The sequence below is a fragment of the Hemitrygon akajei genome, chromosome 18 (genome assembly GCF_048418815.1).
Source record: "Hemitrygon akajei chromosome 18, sHemAka1.3, whole genome shotgun sequence".
Taxonomy (NCBI): Eukaryota; Metazoa; Chordata; class Chondrichthyes; order Myliobatiformes; family Dasyatidae; genus Hemitrygon; species Hemitrygon akajei.
This window is the reverse complement of record NC_133141.1, coordinates 45280963-45302287: the sequence shown is the minus strand read 5'-3', so window position 1 is coordinate 45302287 and position 21325 is coordinate 45280963. Positions and strand designations below refer to the sequence as shown.

The window sequence follows — 21325 nt, the reverse complement described above, 5'->3', positions numbered from 1 at the left end:
TTTACTTCGTCAGATTTCTATGTTTATGTTTGTGAAATATCTGTAAGTAAATCACATATAACCATTTGTAGTCAGTAGAAACAAGCACATTTTATAATGGCAATAGCATAGTATCCTTTGCTTCCATTAGAGCTGCCAAGTAAGGATGAATTTCTAGGTGTGTTTAATCCCTCTCTCATTCATGAGAAAAACTCTATTGCCCATTTTCTAACTTATCTGAGGCTCATTTACCCACACCCACAGTGGCTTGATTTTAAAATGCTCATTCTTGTTTTCAAGTCCCTCCATGATCTCATCACTCACTCTTTCCCCATTTACAAATTCCAGCCATACACCCTTAAAAGATCCTGCCAATTCTGGTCTATTACCATATTCCACCACAATATCTGATTTTCTTCTTCTGAAAAGCTTTGCTTATTAAGCTATTCCACCCTAATGACTGGTAGCTAGTATTACATCTAATTATTTTTGTTTCTGATTAAGTTCCTATGGAATGCCATAGAAAAGATAAAGTACTAACAAAATAGAAGTTGCCGCTGTTAACTGCTCTTTGATTAAATTCATACACACTCAGCGTGTCAGGAACAGCTTCTTCCCCTCTTTCATCAGATTTCTGAATGGACAATGAACCCATGAACAGTACCTCACTGCCTTTTCTCTCTTTTTGCACAACTTAATTATCTATATACTTATTATAATTTATAGTTTTTTATTATGTACTGCAATGTACTGCTGATGCAATACAACAAATTTCAGGACATATGCAAGTGATATTACACCTGAATCTGATTCTAATTTCATAGGCATATCCTTAAAACAAATAAAAAGACGCTGTAGATTACACAACTCTTGGTAAACCTAGTAAGACACTATTCGAACGTCAGTGACATAATTTGAACATTTATTCTGGGTTGGAGCATAAGATCACGTTCAGCAATTGGAATAACATTCACCTTTCCCACCCACTCTCCTCAGACTTTATTCACATTTAGAACGTGTTCCTTGGCTTAAACATCTTGAAGAATGTTCGGCAACATGCATTGTTCTAAAATGCGTGGTGTGAGAGTTTGCAACTCAGGATGGTGATCGCTGTAGACGAAAAGAATTCTTGAGATATATGAATAGATTACGCCGCAAGTGCCCAGTGCGTGTTTATTATTTAATCCTCGAAAATGTGAGGAACAATACTGACTGGTTTTTAAACGTCTATGATATCCTTGGTCTGAAAAAAAGCCATTAAGCTTGTGCATATAAAATTTCTGCGTATACAGTAATGCTGGTGATTAATCGCAGCAATTCTTTGCTTGGTTGGAATAATCCAACATGTGGTGGCCAACCCCGCCCCTCTCACATTACACACTATAAGCTTGTCACTTTTCCCACCAAGCGTTCAGAGGGAGGCAGCCTCATTGACTTAAGGCATGTGAGCATTTATTTATTTATTGGAGGGAAAAAGTTTATAAAGAATCAGAGCATTGCAAATTATATCTGAAGACTTGAAGTGACAAAGAACGGTGCCATTTGCAAAGATCTAGGATTTAAAACTTTGTTTGAGTGCAGACAGCACCTCCGAGTCTTTCAATGGATCAGACGACAAGCAGCTGCATGCGCAATTCGCATTCCGGGGCCGCCGTGTGGAGCTGCATGCGAAATCCACATTCCGGGGCGGGGGTTCCCGGCCTCCACCACTATCCTTCTCCTTTCTCTTTATACAAAAAGTCCGAAGTCGCGGACTTCACCGCTTATCCAGATTTTTCTTCTCCTTGCCTGGTATCGGCGACGCACAGTTTCCCCGGAGAAGAAAGGGTTTACGTGGAACATCACCCGGGCCGCTTCCACCGCACCGAGTGGCACATTCCCCCTCCGCTGCCGACGGCGGCCAGAGACAGACAAACCTCGTGCTTGTCAGCCAGCTCCGCGAATTTCGAAACCGGTGGCTCGGAGCCGGCGCTATGTGCCGCGACTGGTGATTACTCCAGCCAGCGGGGCATCGCTGCTTCCGAACTAGACAAGAAACCAACGAAAAGGAAACGCGACGTGTTAGGTGAGTGTAGCACCGAAACACCATTATTCAATGAAGTTAAACACCCATTAACAAATGTCCAGTCGCACTGTATTCAAATACAACATTTTAAAACATCTTCTTTCAATTGAAGTTTCATTCTCAAATATCCTGCTTGCAACTAACTCAAAGCTAAATTGTATTTATTTTAAGGTTGTATTTGTTGCAATACGACAGCAACGAAATGCAACGTCTCAAATTACACAGAACATCAAAGTTGTCACCTTTCCTCTGTTAATGAGTAAATCTCAAGTGATGAGACGAAAGAGCAAACTTCAGCGCCGAGGTGAAAGATTCACTGAGTGTACTTGTTCCCTCGTCTGCGCATTTTCATTTAAACGAAACTTCAGCTAAAAAAGTTAAGGTCGCAGGTAAAGAGCTAAATGTGTCTCCAGATAATCGAATACAAATAATTTAGCTCCATCCCCAATCCTTCCTACAGAACATTGAATTCCATAACATTTTGTGTCAATTTAACAACCACAATCTGAAGCTGCGTTTCCTTCAAAAGAGTAAATTGTACTGAAAATGTTATGCCCAAATGTTCATCCTGCTGAAAGAGCAATTGTTCCTCTACAGGTTACATTGACCCGACCATACACCACTTGTACTGGTGTAAATGGAACGAATCCCGTTCTATTCAGTTGTCGGTGTGAATCTAAAGGGAGTCGTATAACGGGCATTGAGTAGCCCCTAAAACGGAATAGAACATGGCTTGCATCCATTCGCAGAGTGAAGCTGTTGCCTGTAATGAGGTTGTATCAGAACGAACAACAGTGCGGTCATACCTTATATCTTAGCTGTCTTAAGCCGTTCACCTATTTTTGATTGTCTTCAGATCTATGTACCTAGCTAGGAGACATGTTGCACCTTAATTATCTTTCGCAGTGCTGGGAATTAAACGGGGAGTTCGATGTTGAAAATACTTTGAAAATCGTAGCATAATTCTTAACTTAAGTAGCATCATTCTAAAGTAGTCTTGTGCCGAAGCTGCAAATCTTGATCAAGTGAGTATACGTATGCAAAATGTTTAACTCAACCATTCTGAATTTATTGTTCACGGGGTTATTGCATTGGGGTTAAAGAATTGACGCTTTGCTTTCGGTTTTTGACATCAACCGTGAAACTATTGTTTAGGTTGCAATACTGGAATTCTCCCTTGTGTGGTCACTATTCAATATTACTTGTTGTCCAATTCACATCAGTGTATAAACTATTCCCAAAACTCTTCAATAGAATGTGCATATGTTTTGGATTTTCAAAGTTTAATTTATGTTTTAAGAGTCACGGATGGTATTTGTTGCAGCAATTATACCTAAAATTAAAACAAGATGACCACATTAGTTGACCCACTTATGGAATCTGGTATTTTATAAATAAATTTTATAAGCATAGTATTAATAATTTGTTCAGTTTACAGCACTGGCAACCTAAATCTCAGCAGTGATCTCTATTTTTATCACTACAGGTATGTACAGCCTGTTATAAATTCCAGCACTGGCTTGAATAAAGGAGGAAAAACAATATCACTTCAGGGTAAATCTTCTTGTGATGGTGCAGTTCCTGTTTATTTCATTGTACTTCACAAATAAATAATTTATACTGTAGTGTATCAGGAAGAAAGGTGCATTAGTAAGAACACAGAGCATATAAAAGTCCTGTGTACTCAGTTTGTCACTGGGTTGAAACTTGACATTACAATTTGGTATTTGACGGAACCCAGCAGAGACTACATTTCGAACTTAAATGAAAAATGCCAGACCATTAGCAGCATTGCAACACAATCACATTTCCCATCCAGTATAACACACATAAAAAACTGGAGGAACTCTGCAGGTCAGGCAGCATCTATGAAGAGAAATAAATAGTTGACATTTCGGTCCAAGACCCTTCGACTCATCCAGTATCGCTGAATCTTTACATCATTATTACCATTATTATTTATTATTATTTCTTTATTTTTGTATTTGCACAATTTATGTCCTTTGCACACTTGTTGAGTGCCCAGGTTGGTGCATTGATTCTATTATGGATATTATTCTATTATGGATTTATTGAGTATGCCCACAAGAAAATGAATCTCAGGGTTGTATATGGTGACATATATGTACTTTGATAATAAATTTACTTGGAACTTTGAACACTTGATTTTAAGAGAATGTAAATATCTATGACCTAAAATAAGTCTGAAAAAAAATTCCTAAACATTTTTCCGATTTTGAACGGAGGTTTTCCAAAATCCGTTTTAGGACGAAATTTCAGGCAATGTTTTAACATTATATATCATTTCTTGATTCAAACACACTTTTCTCAAATAAGAAGTTAGTTTGTTTCCGTTACTGGTTTTAACAATTCCTAGAAACAGCAATTTGTATCTTTTTGTTTCAGGTTTTAATGATTTTGCAGTATTAATCTTGTAAAACACCCAAGCTTAAATGGTAAGGATATTCCAAACATTGGGATAATAATAAATAAGTTTGTTTATATAAGAAATATATTTGAATGGCTTGATTTCATGACTGTCAGGTAAGTGGTTGTACTATATCTGTAAATATTAGAGTGTTCTGGGTACAATATTGCTCATCCCTCTGATCGCTCATAGTTTACTTTTAGATTTGGATCCTACCAGAGTTCGCCCTATAAATACTTTATTTGCATTCACACACTTTCTTCTCAGCTTCTGCATTAATTTTCTTGTGTGTTCTAATTTCTCTATTTTTATTTTATTTTCTTCTGGTTTAACATCTTGCTGTTCCTTGTACCCAGTTATATGCCTGGATACAGCGACACAGAAGACACGGATTCTCGCCATTCCATTTGATGCCTTGAAATTTAATAATTATATAAGCCCAAAATTAAAGCTAGCCTCAATAACAGCAAGCATTTCATTTTTAGAAGCTCAACTGGTTTACTAATGCCTTCAAGGAAGAAAATCTGCTAATCTTTCCCTGTCTGGCCTAAGGGTGACTTGGCGCTAAATGATCTCTTTAGTTCAGAGGCCATTAAGAGATGGACAATAACTGCTGACCTCGTCAATGACATCCATATTACATGAATGAATGAATAAAGTAAATTATTCAACTTTGCATGTGTTCCTTGCTTCAAGTTATCTATAATATCTGTTAAGGTCAGCCCAGAGCAGAGCCATGATGTAAAATTTTATTGTTGTAACATAATGACAATTTACTTCATTATGTTGCATTTTTTTAAATGTAACCATGACAGATACACTACATTGCAGCTCCAGAAAAGTGTAAATGTAAAATGAACTAGTGTGCCTCTTTGTTGGATATATCAGGATGCGCAAAATTTGACTAATTTTTGTACAAATGGTTATAAACAGGGAATAATTGAACTCGCAAATCGTCACCAATTTTTCTGCCTTTATGTTTTATCCACATCCTGTATGACTTGTTAAGAAAAGTCATAATAATGAGGACTTTGTCTTTTTTCCTGTCCTGTCATGGAAGCAACTATTCCCTTTAACTCTTGGCATGTTATCTTAGAACATGGATCTCTTGAGATGAAAGCTTCCTTCTGAACAAGCTATGTGTCTTTAAGTAAATCTAATGCTACCTCCCTGATTAAGTCACAGCAAAGTACATATATGGTGACTATTGTATATGTAGTTTGATAATGAATTTTCTAGAATTTTGAACTTTGAATTTGATGAAGTGTGGTGTTTTAAACTATGGAACAGTTCCTGAACTTGGTTGTATACTGAATATTGATGACATACAGTATTTAGCCTTTAAAATTAATTTGAAATCTACTGGACATAGAAACTTTATGTAATTGGCTGCATATCACAGATGATCATATAAAACCATGTGCATAATACTGTTTATAATGTTCATAATATCTAATGTCTCCTAATGTTAGGATCTAATTATAAGTTATTTGAGTGGCATAATGATTATGAAAATAATTATACTTATTTATTAGATTACATTTGAACACGTCATGAAGTAATCTGTGCTATGGGTTATTAACAGTAATGGGCATTTCATATTTTAAAATAATGGCATCATCTGAATAAAATTGATTGCGCCAATCTGATCTTTGCTTAGATCAATGGATGGAGAGCTGATAACGTTCTTAGATATTGAGTATTCAACGGACAACTGTCAGTACATTTACTTTAATTCACGTTTCTTCTGTCTACTCTTTACAATAAGAAGCCAATGCTGATGTACTTCCAGAATTCAAAATCTTTGCTTTTTTAAAAATTCAGTGAATATCTGTAAGTACAAACAAAGCCCACAATAGCAGATCAAAACATTTGAAATTCTATACACAAGGCATCAAATTTGAAAATTATGCATAATTTAACTGTGCTCAGTCGAAGCAAAACATGACAGATATATTGGCTCTGATATCTATTGAGCTGAGAGATAAAAAGTAATTGTAGTTTTTCATTGGTACTGGTTTTCAATCAAATTTAATAATTGTTGCAGTATCAAAAGCAAAGAATAACATCATTCTTTGTCAGTGGGATTGACTAAGCAACATAGTTGTTAATTTTTTTTAAATCCCTGCAAAACTTTTTCACTGTATTCAATCTAAACATTGCAAGTGTAATATTTTCACTTATGATGCCAATACAAAGAACTTACTGTGTTTTAACTCTGCAGCTTTGACGCTACAAAGTATCTATTGCTTACGTGGCTTTGTATTCAGTAAAACCTCTGCCTGGACACAATCTGCAAATGTTATGTATCCCGATTTCAGAAGACTCAAAACTCAAGAGATTTGAACATTCTTAATTACAAGATGACTTGAAATAATAATCTCATCCAATTTAAATAGTTTATATTGTATGTAGAAATACAAGCTCTTAAAAGTGCACATCTCCATTATCATAAACTTCTGCTAAACTATGAAACGTGAGAAACCTCTGAACTTTTCTTTCAGGACTACTGCCATATATTATGAAGACATCTTTGGTTTTTGTAGCGTAAAATCTTGGAAATGACTTTTTACTACATTTGTTTTGATAATGACATAAAAATCCGGCAGGGAAGGTTATAATAAATCAAAATCCATTTTGTTTATGGATCAATTCATTTGAATCTTTCCTGTCTGTACACAACTGAGAAGGTAACTCTCTCTGCCAACATTAATAGAGAAGGTGCTAATTGTAAAGGGGAAGTGCTATTGTTGCAGACTAACCAATGCTTTGTCTCTTTTGTTTTCTCAATTACATTTTTTAAAATAAAAACATGTCATTTTTGCATCAAGGCGAGAGCCCAAGTGGCTGGGAAATGATTTTTCAGCTATAATTTTTGTAGTCAAGTTCTGTGCTCTCAAGTCAAACGGAATTACTTAGATTTTACAGCACAGAAATAGATAATTTGGCACAACTGCTCTATTCTGTTTGCTTAGAGTGTATGCAAGCCTCAGTAGAGGATAAAATGTACAGTGAACTCAGCAATTATGTGCTATAATTGCAAGTGGTCAAATCTAATCTCTAGTTTGCTAATCATCTGTAAATGAGTAAGAAATAATCATTCCACATTAGAACGTTAATTGTAGCGCTGAATGCAGTGTGAGGAAGATAGAATCTATTCCTCACACTACGAGGAAGATGCAGAAGTAATAGAAAGAATAGAGGATACATTTACAAAGATGTTGCTTGAGGAACAAGTAACAAAATTTCAATGATTATGTTGTAATGAGGGGTTATCAGTGTCATTTTACCAAGATGTCTAAAATTGCAAAGAAACATGACAATAATTATTCAGATTATCTCCAAAAAATAGGAGTCTAGATTAAGCAATCGACTGCATAAGCTGCCTTTGAGAAGAATTTCATCAGGATACCTTTGAGAAAATCTCCCGTTCCATAAAGGCCATATATTTTCTTATGGAATTTGAATTATATTTATAAATGTAGATCTAGCAATGCAACAAAAAAGTAAATTATAAGATTGCATTTAAGATTTAAGCTGTGGAATGCACTGCTAAACTTAATGTTGGAAGCAGACATCATCTTAACATTTAAAAATAGAAGGAAAGAAATTTGGAGGCATTTGAAGTGGGCTGGAATAAAAAAATAAATTGCGATCAGGCTAGGTGGCCTGTCTCAGAATCACATATTTTATGTAATCTAACTTCAGTAGAAAAAAGTATAAATGTTTCTTGTTCTGAAACTTGAATAAAAACAGCAACTATTTGAGGTATTCATTGGGTCAGGGGTGATCCATGGAGAGAGCAACAAAGTTAATGGAGATAGCCCTACAGAGTTAACTCTTTTTATCTCTCTACAGATGCTACCTGGTCTGCTATTTTCAGTATTTTACATTTTTATTCAAGATTTCAAGCATGTAGTTTTGTGCTTGTTATTTAATCATGGGCATCATCAGTTAATACGAAAGAATATGTAATTTTGGCAGTGCTCATGTTTGAATCTTCAGATGATCTTGTGTCTTATGAATAGAAAGTTTTCAGTTTAGGATGAAATTGGGCACTGATTCCTACTGAGAGAATTTTGTGCTAAGTCACTCTGGCCAGTCAATAGTACTTTATTTTTATGGCTTAATACAAAAGTACACTTTCTCCAGATGTACTTACTTTTGTACAAGTTTTTTAGCAGAGTGCTCCTGAAATAAGATTAGTAATCTGTGAGGTGAAGAAGTGTATACATTTTGCAGTTGAATTATTCTAGGTGTTGAATTGTGAATATTGTAACATTTTTGTATCCTTTCAAAGTTTTGATTGCTTTGAAAAAGAAAGGAATTGTATGCATTTACCTCAGTTCATCCCAAAGCACTTCACAGCCAATTAAGTGCTTTCAAAGTGTGGTCGTTGGTGTAATTAGGAAACATTGCAGCTAATTCAAGTGCAGCAAATTCTCAATGTGATAATGACCAGATAATCTGTATTTAGGTGTTGTTTGAGGGATAAATATTGTCCAAAACACCAGGGAAAACACTGCTGCTCTTTTTTGAAGTGGTGCTGGGGAAGCTGTGCTGGCTGGGAGGCAGCGAGGTTAACATCTGACAGCTGGCATGACCTGAGAGTAATATTAACCTAGGCAAATTCTGACCTGGAATTAGTAAACATTTTGTACAATTTTGGTTTTCTTCATCTTCATTCAAATCACTTTAACAATAAGTAGAGGTGAGATGGATGCAAATTGGGCTGTCACTCATAATTGGAGACACAGGAAACTGCAAATGCTGGAGCAATGCACAAAGTGCTGGAGGAACACAGCGAGTCAGGAAGTCATTTTGGATTGAAGCTCTTCATCAGATGCCGGTTAACTGTCCTTTCCCCTCCATCAATGCTGCTTGACCAGCTGAGTTCTTCTAGGTTCATCACTCATTGTTGCCTTTTTCAGCTCTCCCATCCTTTGGACTGTTAATGGTTGCATTCGCTGCTGTACATGGATGTGGTTTCATTAACTTAAATAACTGTCAGAATTGAAGTGAATGATCTGCAGAAGTGTGTCCTACTGCTAGCTAAATAATCACATGGAATATGAGTCCTGATGAAGGGTCTTAACCCGAAACCTGACTTTATTCTCCTCCATAGATGCTGCCTGACCTGCTGAGTTCCTCCAACATTTTGGGGGTGTTACCTTTTCTCCTTGCTATTTCAGTAGAGACAATATCAGTAGCTCAACACCTCTATTAAGGTAATCAGCTGATTAATACAATGAACAGACTTTCACCTTTCTCCCAGAGGACTTGGGATCTTAATAGGATGACAGAAGCACCTGTATGCTGGTGCTAATTGGAAATGCCATTAGGGAGTGGAAGGACAGCCAGTATGGACATTTTGTCACTGTGGTACAGAGAAAAGGAGTGCTTATTAGAAATTGAGACTGGGGCCCAGTGAATGTTGTTGAACTAAAGCATGGTTAGAGTTGTGCAATCAAAGCTGCAGTTTGGAACTCTTATTCCATTTGTTTCTGGGATATGGGCAATGAAGGCAAAGTATATTTCAGTATCCTTCTCCTGCCTGTTGTTTGAATGTGATAATAAGTTTTGGTTGTAATTACGGCAGTCCTTGTTCTGATTCTGAAACTATATTTTGGTGCTGTCCAATTTCACCAACCAATGAAGCCAAGCATTTAGTAGAAAGTGTTCCCAATCTATAAGAACAGCTGGTCCTGTATCTGAAGTCAACTTTCTCACCAGAACCTTATGTCTTTTGATTCCTTTATTATCCAAAGATATATGGATCACATTGAAGGTAAAATTCTGGGATAGAGATATTTTGTTCATTTCAGACACATAAATCGGTTACAACAAAGCAAAATTCTTTTTTTATATATTCAGTGAAGGAAGAGGTCTAATGTTCTTTTCTTATTTGATGTTTAGTTTATCTGATATTTAATGAGCAACACCCAGGAGAAAGTCTCTGCTCTACTTGTGACAAGTTATACAAAGACTCACAAGACAGTCCATTATAACAAATAATTGAAATTGTCAGCCTGGGAAATAACACTGGTTCCTATCCACACATGGTAACATTGACATAATTGCTAACATATAGAACCTTTGTCTCCAGCTAGATCAGCTGTCACATCATCTCTTCTTTAAAAAGACTTTTATGGAGGCCGAACCCTTTTAAATTTTTGATGTGCTTTTTCTTCCTCAGCTTCCAATATTTTTTTTTCTAACTTTTCCCCTTCTGAATTCTAAATGGAAGCAGAACCCTGAGCCCTGATAGCTTCCTTTCACTTTATGCCTTTGTTCTTTGATGGATGACAGTGTTGTCCTCATCCAAGGTCCACATGTATCTTTCACCAGGATTTTCAGACAAAGATTTTGAGAGGGAATAATTTTTCCCTTAATTAAAATAGAAAATGCTGATGATGCCCAGCAGATCAGGCAGAGTCTGTGGAGAGAGAAAGAAAGTTACTATTTCAGGTTAGTGACCCTTCATCTCTTTCTTGGTTTGGTAAGTGTTCCTGATCTGGACAACAAGGGCTTCAAAGAATGTAAGGAGAGAGTGGGCATTTGGTATTGAGGTAGGTGATCAGCCATGTTCATATTGAATGGCTGAGCAGGCTTGAAGGTTGAATGACCTGCACTTACTCCTGTTTATCTATATTTCTATCATTTCATTGTTGGAAGGTGAGAGGAGAGTAGACTGAACTGTCTCCGCCCCCCCCCCCCCTCAGCTTGCAAAATTTAGAGCAGAACAGTAAAGAGGTGTACACCCATAGTCATGTACTTGCTCCATATTCATTAAAAATAATGATATAGGAAGCTTTAGAGAGGCTACAGAGGAGTTTACCAGGATACTGCCTGGATTAGAGAACCTGTCTTATGAGGAAAGGTTGAGCAAGCTAGGGTTTTTTTCTTTGGAGTGAAGGAGGATGAGAGACTATAGAGTGTACAAGACGATAAGAGGTCTAGACAGAGTGGATAGCCAGCGCCTTTTTCCCAGGTTGGCAGTGGCTAATACGAGAGGACATACCTTTAAGGTGATTGGAGGAAAGCACACTGCAGGAGGAATGTCAGAGTAAGGTTTATTTTTACGCAGAGCATGGTAGGTGCATGGAATGTACTGCCAGGGGTGGTGGTAGAAGCAGATACATTAGGAGCATTTAAGAAACCCTTAGATAGGCACATGGATGAAAGAAAAATGGAGGGCTATGCAGGAGAGAAGAGTTAGATTGAACTTGGAGAAGGTTAAGAGGTCGGTACAACATCTAGGCCAAAGGGCCTGTCCTGTGCTGTACTGTTCTGTGCTCCGTGTGTGCATATGTTCTATTACATGTGATATGTGTGTGCTTAATTGCCCTTCTTTTGTGCACACGTCCACAAAAGAATGATTGTCCAATTTTTCCCTATTCCATTTCAAGAGGAAGCCTGGCTTTTGCTAGGAAATGTTCTTGCCAAGTTTGTATTGTTGCAATCAAAGTTCCTTTTCCATATGGGAGATTTAGTAAAGCTTACAATAAAATCTTGTGCAGCTCTGAAGGTGGATTTCCTCTTTAACAAGTCAGTGTATTGATGGTTCAGTGCGCCAGAGCCATGCTGCACCTTTTGGCTCTGTTTTTTATTTGTGCTGGAGATATGTAACTTGGAGTGTGGATTTCAAAAAGGATTGATGGAGGAAATAGCATGATTTTTTTAGAAGCAGATGGCATTTGGAATTTTGCCATGATTGAAGTCATCACAATTAAGATAAATTTCTTCCTTGCTACATTTGGCATTACAATTCTATTGTTTTTACATCTTCTAGACACAGATGCCTTCCTTAATCAATGCCATTCTTCCACATGCTCTTTATAATATGGAACTAGATGGATTGCTCCTTATTTGCAAATTCTGGCTTTTTCCCATAATGCTAAAGCAATACTCTAAACACCCAACTGCTTTCAACATTTAGACCACAAGACCATAAGGCATAAGAGCCATTCAGCCCATTGAGTCTGCTCTAGTCATTCTATCATGGCTGATTTATTATCATTCCGCTCAACCCCATTCTCCTGCCTCCTCCCTTTAACCTTTGACACCCTTACTAATCAAGAATTTATCAACCTCTGCTTTAAATATACCCAATGACTTGGCCTCCACAGCTGCCTGTGGCAATGAATTCCACAGGGATTCATCACCCTTTAACCCCAAATATCTTTGCATACATTCCGCTGCTAAGAAAGTAGGAATTTGCTTTTACTGTATATGTCGCCTCTTATGACCATGGGATGTCTCAAAACATTGCACAGCCAATGAAAAACCTCTTGAGATTTAGTCATTGTGCAGAATCAGAATCATATGTCATGAAATGTATTGTTGTGCAGCAGCAGTACAGTGCAATATATAAAAATACTGTAAATTACAATAAGATATATATACTGTATACAAACATTAAATTTAATAAGTAGTGCAAAAAGGGAGCAAAAAATGTGAGGTCGTTTTCATGGGCTGGTTCACTGTCCATTCAGAAATCTGGTGACAGAGGGGAAGAAGCTGTTCCTGAATCGCTCAATGTGTGTCTTCAGGCTCCTGTACCTCCTCCCCAATAGTAGCAATGAGAAAAAAACATGAGTTGGGTAATGGGGGTCCTTAATGATGGATGCCACCTTTTTGAGGCATCTACTCCTTACACATCAGTGCAACAAGGTCCCTCAAAGAGCAATCTGCAGAAAACCAGATAATGTTTTACTAATATCCCTTGTGAAAGGTACATTATCCAAGGTATTAGGAAGAAATCTGAATAGGAATACAGTGTTTATATTCTTAGAAGCTAGATATAATTGGTGGTGGAACAGTACTGCATTGCATTGGCTAAGAAATTCTGCTGAAGTCTCTTAAGTTTTATTGACTTCACAGACCTCCAACTCAGGGGTAAGAGTGCTATAAGGTGAGCCAAGACTGTTTTCAAACATAAACTACCTAGCCAAGCTCTGCAGCTTCATCCTACTCCTTACAGATCAGGAGAGCCTTGGGTATGGTTTGTGCTTTCACTGATCCAAGTTGAAGCAGTAGGTGATAATGCTACAATAATCGTCCTCAGCACAGAGACTGGGAAAAGCATGCAGAATCATCGAAAAGCAAGGAAAAATGCTGCTGATGCAAGAAATCTGAAGTAAAAGCAGAATATGCGGTAGATACTCAACAGATGAGGTAGTATCTATGGAGAGAGTAGAGTTCATGCTTCAGGTCAATTACTTTTCATTGACACTGAAGTTTTGATGAGGGATCATTGACATAAAATGTTAACTGTTTTTCTCACCATTGACACTGTCTGACCTGTTGAGCATTTCCAGTATTTCTCTTAAGTTTTGAGGGTGAAATTAAGTTCTAGTGAAAGGTGCATGGATCTTGTACAAAGACAACAGCTGTCAACAGTCAACGACCATGAAGTGAGGTGAATCCAAGTAGTCAGGTACAAAGTAAGTGTTTCCATAGATGTTTCAGAAAGAAAAAGTTATGAAGCATTATCAATGGAGATCAGTAATTTTGGAAAAGGGGGAATTGTCCTATCGTTAAGAAATTGTGAAGTTTTCATAGCTAGTAGTCACCATGAAATAATTTTAAGTGTTAGGAGGATCATAACTTTAAGTTTCTTTCAGTTCCAAATAAGGACTAGGTTGCTGTTAAAGTACATGGATTGATCCTAAAGATACAAACTCCACATTACTTTCTTTCTTCTATATAGTTAGTATGACATTGCTCTTTTATTTTTGTAGGTGCAGTCAGAGCGCTCCCACCGCAGTCATTATATTAGCATCTGCTCATTAATTGCAAATAGGACAAAGTAAATAAAAATCACAAAGAATATAGATGTTTAGATCCTAGAATAAGGCCCTTTGGCCCATGATGTCTGTGCTGGACCATTGCCAAAGCAATCCCAATCCTAATTGCACTATAATTCAAAAATTGCTCCCACATTGCAATCAACTGCTGAACATCATTTGCTTTATAACCAGGATCAGCACTGAAATCATTGTTCAGTGAGACTAGCAACTCTTTGACATCTGACCTGAAATACAGTGCCAGGCAATGTTACCCTCACAATCTATGTTAGCCAACAATGGGAACAACTTTAATCTGATTCACTTGTTTCATTAATCAAAATACTCATTATAAATCTATGCCTACAGATTAAAAAGAAACAATTTTCAGATATTTGACACCATCTTTTCCAGGGCATCCCTTAGAGCCGGGTAGTCATTTTGACATCGACCAAGATGAACATAGCAAATTCCCACTAATAGTGATTATGATTAGATAATGCATTTTAGTAAGGTTGAGGAATAAATATTAAGCAGGATACTGGGTAGACTAAGTCTGCACTTCTTCAAAACATTACATGGAATCCACATCAGGATTAGTTTGACATCTCCCATCTGGAAAATATCATCTCCAACTGTGCAATAATTTTACAGCATGGCACAGGAGCACCCACTGACAATATGTTATTGTGCCCAGGTAGCGGAGTTGAACCACAACTTCCTGACTATTACCAATTGAGCCACTTTAAGTGACAGGTCTGCTCACTCTGATCTTTGTTTATGAAGTTTTGAGCTCAAGCTCCAGTCAGGTGCCAAATTGTTGGAATTTAGTATTTTGCAGACAGGTGGTCTTCAAATAAATCCGATGAAAACATTTGAAGAACAAGTAAATATTTTCCCCCAAACTGCGGTGCAACCAGCATTGTTCAACCATCTACTGTATTTTCAAATGAATTGCATTGATAATTTATGTTATTGTTTTTTGAGCTCCTACTGTGCACAATCTTTCCAGCAAAATTTTTCAATAGGGCCGAACTTTAAAAGTAAGTAATTTACCTTCATATACCTTGGGTTATCTTGAAGATGCAAAAAAGCTTCTACGTAACTGTAAGTTTCCAATTATTGTACTTATTTGTCCATCACATTGAATTATGTTGTTTAACCAATAATTGTAACTAATAATTTAACCATTGATTCTGCACCTGATAAGACCAAATTACCTCAAAGATTTCAGGTAATGCTTATGAAATGTCCAGGTTTTGTGCAAGCAAATAATGCCATCTTATAAACTGCAATTAATCTATATTACAGTGGTTCAGTGGTAAAATGCTGTTCGTTTGAGTTTTCAGTAACTGAAACAGGCAGAGGGAACCTCATTTCAATATGTATAACACTGAATTTTATACAGAAACTCAAGGAAGCATGGATAACATTTATAACCATACACTTTTATAATTTATTGCAGAAACTCAAGATTCAAATTACAAGTCCGAGTCCAATAACAAGGCCAGGAAAGAAAGGACAGCATTTACTAAAGAACAGATTCGAGAACTGGAAGCTGAATTTGCCCATCATAATTATCTGACCAGACTGAGGCGATATGAGATAGCAGTTAACTTGGATCTCACAGAAAGACAGGTGAATATTTTATTTCCTTGAATATCCATCTATCTATTCATTAAAGGTCACATTTTCTATCTTCTTTTTAATATATATTCAAGCCTTTCTCAATACTTCATGCTTCATCTTCTCAGACTGCTGTTGAAATTGTTGCTGGCTGTTCCAGTAAACTCAAGATCATAGGAATAAGCCTTCTCTCTGGTCGTAGAACTTTTCATTTCTGCACATTACAGATAAAATAAAGTTGCTAAGAGTTGAGCAGCCTGCATAGAAAGCCATAAGCCTGAATTCCATGCTCCTTAATGGTACCTGTATGTGATATGTGGTGGTGCATTTTAGTGTTAATCCAAGTGAGGGAATGTCATTGATGTAGAACACTACACTAGTGTAACATTCCTTCATTTTACCCCAGCATCCATCCGAGACAGCCAATTTGTTCTGAATTACATGCTTCACGGAGAGCACCCATGTCCACAAAGACCTTGTTCAAGACTGCCTGGGTTTAGTTCTAAGTAAGATTCTTGTAGGTGAAAGTGAAGGGAGATGAAAGGGCAGTTCAAATCCAATTCCTGGATCAGAATGGTGAATGGTTAACCATATCACTCTCATGATAAGATTGAGCAACACGATGTTAAAGTCTAACCCAGTAATCATGATAATCAAATGCCATTATTTTTGGGCTTCATATTGAAGATTAGCAATGGAAATTTTTGAAGTGCTTAACTACATTCCTTGGAACAGCACCAGAATGTTTATTTTTATCTGAATATAACTGGAGAAAGGCTGAAACGAAGGATAGACTGAAGAAAAGTGTGTGGTCAAGAAAGCAGGTAACCAACAGAACTTGTCCTAACATCAATGCCAGCAATAGGTTCCAGAACACCAGCAATGAGAGAAAAATGCACACAGAATGCCAAAAGAAATCTAAGACTGTTTTGATTTCAGGTAATAAAGTGATTGAAACATTTGTTATTATTGAGGAAGGACATTTGTGAAAAACGTTTGCATCCAAACATTCAACCTCTCCCCAGCAGTAAAAGTGCTAAAACAACATAAAACCTGCTGTGCCTCATTTGAGTGGCATCTGGTTACAATTGATTCCTCCTAAAACAGGCCATAACCTTCTGCCCATTTTACGAGCAATAGCTCTTTTATTTTTAAATACTGGTTGTGATTTGCAGTTAAATCACTTGTATTGGTGAACAGCTCTGTGTAAGTGAACCACAGCTGGACTGGAGAAATAAGAAAATGTGAATCTCAAGTCCCACAGATTTTTATGTTAAAAAATATGGATTCTTTGACTATGAGACCTAGCTTAGAGTGGAATTGTTCCTATCCTGATCAGTGAAATCATGAGGAAAATAGAGCTTTATATTTATCCACAATTTTCTTTTGACACTTAACGTGATATTTCCACCACTTGTTATTGTGCTTTTATGTCAAGCTTCACATGGAAAATTCTTGAAAAATTGTACTTAAGAATCCCTTGTGAATCATAGGCATTTAAAATTAATGTTATCCAAATTGTACGGACCTGTGAATTCACAGCAACATTTGAGAACACTGGAAAAAGAGATTCATATTAGATTTCAGGGTAATTGCCGTTTCATAAGAACAACAAAATAAAACAGAAGACGGGAAGAAGTCAGGAATTTAAACCTGAGTTGCAATTTCTAAATTGAAACCAACATGACCAGTTGCCAAAAACATTAACTTATATTTGTGGACCAATTCATACTTCTTTTGAATGAACTGGAGAACAGAAACGGTTTCCTGTTTACACTGGCTCTGTTTATTCCTGTAGGTGCAAATTCCTATTAATTGACTCTATTTTTTCCTCTCACATTGCTTTCTGCCTATACTGCATTATTAACTCAGCTGCAGACATTATTGTTTGCCAGGCCAATAGCTCTCAAGGTACCATAAAGTTCTTTGTTGCACTATCAGTTCCAGCATCAAGCTGGGTAGGAGATGCCACAATAATATTGCTTCAAAGTCTATGAATTTCTGGTAAGTGAAGAGTTTTGTGGACAAGTTGTTATTCATGGAATAGGAATTTGGTTTAATAAATACTCTCTTGTGCAAACTATAGATTAATCACTCTACAAAACCCCTAGCTGCTGGTTATGGCAAAATGTTGTTCCAGTGGTATGTCGTCCCTCTGTAGTCATGAGGTAAGAATTAACCCATTAAATTCCAAATTAATTTGAAACCATAATTTGAGGGCAGTTCATCTGTTTGGTGTGGTGCATTCCCATAATTATAGAGGGATATCTCAACCAGAGAGCTGATGTTGCTTTGGTTTTCAAAATATGAAGTAATAATTGAAAAGTTGTGCCACTCTATCATTAGTTTGAAATGCAGTGCAGACTATTGTTGCATCCGCACTCTGAACACAACTGTAGTATTTGCTCATATTTATGGGTTTTGCTGTTTACAATGGTTCTTCTTACGTCTTCATTGATTGTCTTGTCTGAATAATGACGTTGGAGCCCACAATTAATTGCTGTTCTTGCTATTCCTTGTTTAAAAGGAATTTGTCATAATCAATTGCTGCTATTTAATCGATGCTTGGAAGACACCAGTGATAGCACCTAAATTGCCAATTGGATATGTTGGAGAAATCGGGCAATGCTTCCTATCCAGACCCTTGCCCTCAGGACTTTCAAATCATATATAAATTATCAACATAACTGGCACTTGCAGAACAGTATCCCTGTGACAACTCTGTGTTTCAAGAAGGAAGTTGAAATACAGTGCAGGAAAATAAAAATGAAAGCAAGAAAGTTTGCAGGCAGGATTCGTGATAAAATTTCAATTTCACCATGACAATTAAAGTTCAAAAAGTTGTATTTTCATTAAGTTTTGGTAATTTTGATTATTTTAAGTTATTTTGATAAGCTACTTTCTGATGGTTCCGCCATTATGGAGTGATTATCACATTGGCTGGTAACTATTTTGGCTCAAGGGGATTTTAATGAATTGTAATTGATTGGGGGTTAAGATGGTGAGTATGGGGTCAGGGGATGAGGTGGGAAGCAGGAGCAGTTTTAATGTTTCAACTAATCAGCTGTGTGCAATTGGAACCTTTGATTTACATTTTGATAGTGCGTATTTGGGCCAATTGAGCGATCTGGCGCTTTGCTGGCTCCAAGGGAGTTTGTTGAGGTTTGGAGGGGAGTGTGTGGCCTGGAGACCTGGAAGCCTGGAGATGGGGCACGAACCCATGGTCAACTCCTTTGCTTCTCTCCAAGGCTGAAGTTGACGAAGACGAGAGTGGAGGAGGGGCAGGTGTTCAGCTCCATCTGCCTGTGTTTGACCTCTTGCTAACTGCTGTTGGAGGAAAGTGCAGGAGTCTTGGGAATCACGTTGCAAAGACTGATCAGTGAGGCTGTGGGCTTGTTTTAGGGGACTTTGAGGTTCATGTTGCATGTGTTCCTGGTTTCTGGTCACTCATTTTTTTGCTGTTTTTGAGCAATTTGATCAGGGCGATCAATGCAGACTGGGGCGCTTCAGCGAAGAATGGCTCTGTGGCCTGCAGTCACCTAGTGGTGTGGAACTGAACTGAACTAAACTGAATATTCCTTGACTCCTGCTTTTATGTTTGATATTCTATGAGTTGTGCGTGTGCTTTTTACCATTTGTGCAATTTGTTCTTTTATTACACGTTGGGTGTTCCTGATGTTTTCTTGAATGGGTTCTATGGTGTTTCTTTGCTTTGTGGCTGCCTGCGGGTGGATGAATCTCAGAGCTGTGTTCTGTATATGAACTTTGATAATAACTGTACTTTGACTTTGAATCTTTAATTTTTGACTCTTTATTCTGTAGGTAAAGGTCTGGTTCCAGAATAGAAGAATGAAGTGGAAGCGTGTCAAAGGTGGACAACCAATTTCACCACAGAGTCAAGAACCAGATGACGTGGACTGCGTGACTCCTGATGCAAATCTCAGGAACATAGATGGAAAGAGCCAATTGGAGGGCCTAGTGGACAGTAAGGAAACAATGCAGGATAGTATTAGATAAATCCATTGGCCATATCCATCAGATTTGGACTCTAAAGTGAACTTAAGTTGGATGATATCACCTACTTAATATCAGGTGTCAACTTGACCAATCTCAAGTGAAGCTTTGAACATTTTGGAACATCAGCTCAGACTCATTCAACTTTGAAACCAAAGTTCATTGAACCCCAATTATTGACCATGAACGTTTTGTTTTTGTATTATAGCAAAGAATCAGATTTGAAATCTATGGTTTCATTTATCATTTCAACAAACTCATTTATTTTTGCTTTTTTTAAAGAAAATTTAGCTTACAAGTTTGTTGCATAAATACAGTATTACGGAAAAAAAACATTGGGCCAAATCACATTAAATTAAACAGCATAAAAACTTATGAAGATAAAACCAAGGGATGGAAGTGTATAGTTCTGTAGTAGCAATTTTTCCACCATGTATTAGGCATATGTAAAATAAACCAATTCTGTAAAACACTATGTTAAATACTCATTTATTATCATTAAACCTTTGTCAAAATGATTTATAAAGCATATGTTTTCAAGGGATTCATTTTTGAGTGGTATTTTAAGCTTATAATATACGAAATATATAACCATGGCATGCAATTTCTTTCAGGTCTTTATATGAAATTCTTTTAGTAAAAAATGAATTCATTTAAAAGTTTATTGCTTAGAAATCAGATTTGATTCTGTTTTAGTTTTGCTAAACCGGAGCTATGTCCATTCAGATCACCAACAAAAAGAATCATATGGTTGGAGAGAAGGATGGTCAAAGCAGCATCATAGTGGTTTAAACCTAAATATATACTCATTTGGGACCTCATTCAATTTAAAGTGATTATCAAAACAAAGAATAACAAAGATTCACTAGCAAAGCACATCAACACCCCTGCTTCCTCAGAAGGCTAAGGAAATTCAACTTGTCCCCAATGACCCTCACTAGTTTTTATAGATGTACCATAAAAAGCACCCAATTCAGATGCATAATTATTTGGTATGGCAACTGCTCTAACCAAGACAGCAAGAAGAGGCATGGATACAACCCAGTTCATCACACAAACCAACCTTCCCTCCATTGACTCCATCTACACTTCTTGCTGCCGCAGGAAAGAAGCTCACATACTCAAAGACCCTTCCCACCTCGGTCATTCTCCCTTCTTTCTCGTCAGACAGAAAATACGGAAGCTTGAGAACACAATCCACCAGATTCAATGACAACTTCTATCTCACTTCAGACTCTTGAAAAGACCTCTCATAGTGTTAAAAGATGAACTCTTGATCTCCTAATCTCCCTTGCCATGGACTTGCATTTTATTTGTCTACCTACACTTTGTCAGTAACTGTTCTGGTCTGAATGTAGCTATGTATGGCATGATCTGTCTGGACAACTTGCCAAACAAAAACCTTTCACTGTGCCTAAGTACATG

At 37.1% G+C, this 21325-nt stretch overlaps 1 protein-coding gene across 1 annotated transcript; it reads left to right on the top strand.

Annotated features, from left to right (window-relative positions):
* Nucleotides 1-1391: 1391 nt before the first annotated feature.
* meox1 (mesenchyme homeobox 1) lies at nt 1392-20426 on the top strand. Its single transcript, XM_073071585.1, has 3 exons — nt 1392-2044; nt 15726-15898; nt 19709-20426. The coding sequence occupies exons 1-3, from the start codon at nt 1582-1584 to the stop codon at nt 19901-19903; spliced, it is 831 nt and encodes a 276-aa protein (XP_072927686.1). The 5' UTR covers nt 1392-1581; the 3' UTR covers nt 19904-20426.
* The last annotated feature ends 899 nt before the right edge of the window (nt 20427-21325 follow it).